Below are 5,741 nucleotides of genomic sequence, written 5' to 3'. Positions count from 1 at the left end.
GGGAAAGAGCTAATTAGAAAAAAATACAGTGGAAAAGGCTTAAAAATATTCTGATCATTATACATAGGGAACTAATATGGTCAGGGAGGGTCTTTTAAGTATTTATGTTTCTCACATTTAGTTAATGTTCTAATAAACAACTTGTGGGTTTCTGGACTGCAGAAATTAGACTTTTCACAAACCATGACTTTTCATAAACTTGACTTCATAATTACTTCCATTGGGATAAAAAAAATTCCTAACAATGGAATTATGCCTTGTCACCTGCTTATAGAAAAAACCATAGTCAGGTAATAATAGTGATTAGGAAACATTTTATCTTGACAAGTCAATAAATAATGGTGAATAAAAATATAAACACTTTATTAATATATTTTATTCATATTCCTGAGGAAACCAGATGCATACCATGAATGTTAATTTCTCAAATTTTAGCCTCTATTTCCAGCAGAGCCCCTACCTCTGACAGCAGATTCAGGGATGAACCCATTGAGAGTACATGTCTTCTGACCCTGAGCTGCTTACTTCAGGCCCTGGTTACCTTCCATCTGTTATTGCTCTTTCTCCCTCCAAAAAGCCCAGAAAACCAGTGTGAAGATAGTGCAGATATGCATCTTCTGACCTTTCTGCCTTTGCAAATCTACTGCAATGTCCATTTCTCGTGACCACATGACAACCCACGTATTTCATTTAAAAATGTAAGGCTGCAGCCCTCGTGATATCAAAATAGTTTTGAAACATGACCCTGAAGATTGAAAATGACAAACAGAAAATCTATCCAAAGGCACTAATTATGAATACCATGCTAAACACGAACTTTCTGGAAGCTGTGCCTCATTATTTTGGCACTCTCAGTTACTGGTATGAATAGTCCTACAAGCCAATGAGACTAAATTAAGAAGATGTTAACTGATTTCCAGAAAGTAAAGTCCTTAAGTAAAGTCCTTAAAAAACATAAGAGCCAAAAGGTGCAGCATAAAAGAGAAGTGGAAGGGAGGAAATGATGTAGGATAATGGTAAGTGATGAGATCTCTCATCACATCGACCAGCCAGAACTCTATTCATTCCAGGCCATTTATAGGTTTTTTTCTACATTACCACTTACAAATTAAAAATAATTTAAAATTTAAGATTTTAGACCTATGCTCTAGAGGACTCTTATCTTTCCTTCTCTTTTTAACTTCTTTGAAAATGTCATTCTGAGGCTGACAGCCTATTAGTTTATATTATTTTGGTTTTTGTGGAATTTCCTTATTTCAGTGCACATTCCTCATAGCAACTCCCCTGCCTGGCAAACATCATTCTTCTTGTCCCATGTTAATTCATAAATACAAACTTTCCCCACATCTCCTTCAAGTGACAGCTCACCCTTAGCACACTTATGCTCTGTTACGATACTGAACAGCAGCATTCATGAAACTCCCTCTCTCCCTCCCAGGATTTCCTCCACTCAGAAGCATCAGATAAACAAGCAGAAAACACCCACAACATGAGCCCTTTGCTAAGTCTGTCAGTATAAAAGGTAGTGAGTGAACTGTTTAGCTTTCATGGGAATTTAGGTTTTCCTGGGCAGCTCAGAGTTTATGAACATGTCAAGCTGAGATAATGTGCACATTGCTTGAAGATCTGTTGCTAAGCTGCACTGTAATCACACCATGTTACTAACAAAGCCCCTGGACATCTCTTTGAGTTGAATCTGAGTCCAATGAAAGATGTGAGAGAAGTAACTTTATCTTCCACACTAATCTCTATGAAGGTATGAAGCCTGCAAAGATGATTCCATATGTGTTCGTAACTGGCTGACAGACTGGGAGTGGGATAAAAATGGAGAAAACCACTGTAAGGATACATGTATTCCATACCGTGAGGTAAGAAAACCTGATCAACTGAAGCAGAAACTATGGCATTAGGAGTTCTGGGGTTTTTTCCCTGAATATATGGGAATAAAATGCAATCAGTGAATTATTTTTACTTCAGCAGTTTCAAGCCATTACTACATCAGACTTTTCAAGTACACAAATTTTCAAACATGCATTTTTATGTACGGCACTCACTGTAGGTAGATACACATTTAATTAATCACTCTTTATTCCAATTAGGAAACAAAAGTCCAAGAAACACAGATATTTTAACCCAGTGGGATTTAGAAAGTAAAAGATAAATGAACTTTGTTCATGCAGAAACACTAAGATGCAATTCATATGGTTGCTTACACAATATGGAGCTCTACACATCTCTGTCTTTTTTAATTGGAATGTGAATTCCCCAACCAATGAGGAATTTTTGAAGTTTTCTTGCCTATTGGGTATCTTTGCCCTTTTCTCTATTTTACCTTGTCCTTCTCCAACCCATTTTTCTGAGAATGTTTAATGGTTGGGATAACTAATTTTTATGAGCAAAAGTGTATCAAATCAGAGCTGACAAGACTTACAGGTGTAAGGATGCCTGGAACCTGGTCTACAGACTTTTCCAGAGTCAGGTAGGATTCTTCTAGTGACTCAAGTAAATTTAGCATCAGAGGGATATAATACAGTTCAAAAGTGTATTTGAATATTTTTAACAGTTGAACTTCACTGAGTCCATGAAAGACTGCCCAAATTGAAGAAGTAAACAAAATGTAGGTGAAGCTCTTAGGGACTGGTAGTAAGGCTTGCAGATTCACTATTTTGAATTCAATTCAAGTGCATGTACTTCCAGAAGTCAGTTCAGCAACTGATATAAGTGGAAAACACAGCCCAGTTCATGCTGGATTGCTGTCTGCCTTGCAAAAGTGACACTAATCAGCAGACTCAGGAAGGTGGCCAAAAACAAATGGGCTGTGGAAACTTACAGTTTAGTTTCCCAGATGTGCTAAATCATCAGTAGTTCCAGATGAAGCGAAAAACAAAATTATAATCTCCATAAATAATCTGCAGTCTCTGTTCAAGTTGTCCCTGTTTCAGAGATAGGAGTTTTTAACCTTGAGTTCCCTTGCACTTATTTCTTAAAGAAAATATACTATCTGCAGGGAAAAACATGCAGCAAATTCCAAGGCCTTATCACTTGAAGCCAGGCACAGCCTATTCCTTAACTAAATGGAACCACACCCTAAACTACCCATGTTTTTCACCACAAATGGGCTTGCATGGTAAGTAATCATAAGGATTAAATTTCTGCAGAGAAATTAAAAAACATACATTTCCCATATGAAGATTACATGATATACAAACACTAGACTGCCTTGGTTTGGACTCAACTCATGGAAGGGCTCTCACACGTCAGAGCAGTGTAGACAGTTCCTTTTTTCACACAGAGGAGCAATCAGCAGCCCTACCTGTGATGTATGCAAGTGGTTCTAAGGCCCATTTGGGACAACTGCTGAATAAAGAACAAATGCTGAATATTAAGGATGCACAACTGACCATGGCCAGTTTCAGTCTTGTCATTATTCTCCTAGCTGGGTGCTCCCCAAGCAGTGTTAATGCACAGGCTAGGACATTTTCCAAGAAGCTAAAGAGTCAGAATCCTTTGCAGAAATTTAGGAATATGCTGGGGAAACAGGATATGTGCTCCATGTATTTGCTGCAGCATTCTGATTATCCTGTGATCTTAAAGCAGAATTAAGAGGAAGGTAAAAATTATCAATTTAGCTAGTAGAAAAGTACAAACACATTACAGAACCTGTGGGACACAAGTATAGGGTGAATACAGGTCTCTTGCATAAAGACCTAAACAAACCCATGTGACAGGCTTTAATACTTTCTGGGATGATTAGCTAAAAGCAGGTAGAAATTCAGAACTGCACAGGAGCTGGGAGAAAATATCTAATGCTACTTAAAATCACAGGAATAGTAGGAAAGAAAGAGCTAAGATCTGCCTGCCCTGAGAACACAAGGAAAGAACTAGACGGAGGAGCTTTCCTTTTCTGACTGTGCTCCCAGTGCATCATCCAACCTCCATAATCCTTCTCCAGCACCTGCAGCATCCATGATGCAAGCCCTGGCTGGAGATGGTATTGGCTGAAAAGCTGGTTTACAGACTACAGAGTCTTTGGGGCTATTTGAAATGGACTTTGTACTATTCATAAAGGGTCGTTTTTTAAGGCAAAAGACAACATAATTTTTTGCACGTAGGGACACAGGGAAGAAGTTGCTAATTTCTTCAGATAAACTCAAGCTGAGCAGGCAGAACGTTGTCACAATGTGAGCTCAGCAAACAAGCAGTATCTTTGTTGTGTGGTTGACAGGTCCTATGACACAGGACTTACAAAATGCAATAGTAGCAAGAACAGAACAGTTTCACTTGATAAGGGTACAAGAAGCTGCAATTCGCAGTTTCTTGAGCCAGAAAGGCCATTGCCCCACTGGAAAAAGCACCTTGGAAGCTTGACAAAAACTTACTTTCTTCAAGCAGTTGTTAAATTATGTCTCCTTTCTTTGCCTGCAAGGTCCTGCCCAGCCATGAAGTACATTGCAGCAGGCACAATGAGATCCCTCGGAGCTGTGACTCCACTGGGCTGTCTCTGGCCTGTAAATAAAAAGATTCCTGTATTCAAAGCACTATCTGGCACTTTCAGCACTACTCAGATTTCAAGGCATGTCAGAGTGTCCTGACATGCTACAAGTTGTAAAAGCTCTCGCCCACAGCTTTAACTGTCAGCCCCAGAGAGCTGCTGGGCTGTCAGCCCCAGGGTGGAAACAAAGGGCAGCTGTTGATCCCTGCATTTTGTGTAACCACTTGCTCTCAAAACAGGCAAATTACTTTTGCCAGTTGTGGGACTGGGTAACATTTTCAGACATCTCAGAAGAGATGAAGCATAGCACACAACAAGACAGTAAATTACTCCAGACAGTGTTTTTATATCCTGGTGCAAATTTTTAAAAAGTGATAAATGTTGATCGATTTGATACAAACTGCTGTTAATTCAATTCTATGTAAATGTAATTGAGGCATTTCTTATTTGACACACAGATATACGCAAATGGGACTGACATGTGCCAGAGTATGTGGGGGGAGTCATTTAAGGTGAGCGAATCCTCCTGCCTCTGCTTGCAAATGAACAAGAAGGACTCGATTGCAATCAAGTATCTCCTCTCCAAAAGCTCAGAGGAAAGCTCCAGCAGCAGCAGCAGCAGTAGTGAGGAGCGTGCCTGCCAAAATAAACTCCTGAAGTTCGAGAAACTAAAGAAAAAGGAAGGTGAACAGACAAGATAAATGCTAGTGGATGTATGTCAGCACAAGAGAAATCGTGGTGGCGGCTGGGCTTGGGGCATCATGCCAGCCTGCTTTATCCCTTCCTTTCTAGAACATAATAAATCAATGGCTGGTTCTATTAGTCTTTCTCTGATGTTTTTGCATCTGCATCACAAAGCTCCAGACAGGCTAGCACAGGTGTAATCTTGTGACTTGAACTGAGCAGCTACAAGCCTGAAGGAAACATCCAGGGGTTGACTTTCAAAGAGAAGAGGCACAGGCAGCCCCTGCTGACTTAAGGTGGAACAGTGAGAACCAGAGACCTCTGGAAGGTCATGCCTGCCAGTAATGCACCAAATCTTCAACCTAAACACTTCATTAGCACAGGCACACAGCACTCCTGTCACGAGTTACTCTGTGCCTGGGTCTCCTCAAATAAAGAAGAAATCTTCAGGCAGAAATAGGTCAGGGAGCCTGGCTACTGACCACTGAAAATGTATTTATTTTGAATCTTGAAAACAGGGCTTTATAGTGTACTACATAAATCCCTGGATCCAAATTTTGTCAGT

The 5,741-nt window shown here is 39.9% G+C and overlaps 1 protein-coding gene across 1 annotated transcript in view; it reads left to right on the top strand.

Annotated features, from left to right (window-relative positions):
• Positions 1 to 5,314, top strand: part of LOC102039479 (riboflavin-binding protein-like) — a 10,956-nt gene extending 5,642 nt beyond the window's left edge. The window contains exons 5-6 of the mRNA XM_005423135.1: positions 1,757 to 1,868; positions 4,951 to 5,314. Coding sequence (XP_005423192.1) covers positions 1,757 to 1,868; positions 4,951 to 5,193 — 355 coding nt within the window. The 3' untranslated portion in view covers positions 5,194 to 5,314. The remainder of the gene's footprint in view (positions 1 to 1,756; positions 1,869 to 4,950) is intronic.
• Positions 5,315 to 5,741: the final 427 nt, after the last annotated feature.

This window comes from Geospiza fortis, unplaced genomic scaffold, assembly GCF_000277835.1.
Source record: "Geospiza fortis unplaced genomic scaffold, GeoFor_1.0 scaffold333, whole genome shotgun sequence".
Classification (NCBI taxonomy): Eukaryota; Metazoa; Chordata; class Aves; order Passeriformes; family Thraupidae; genus Geospiza; species Geospiza fortis.
This window is presented reverse-complemented; position numbering and strand designations above follow the sequence as displayed.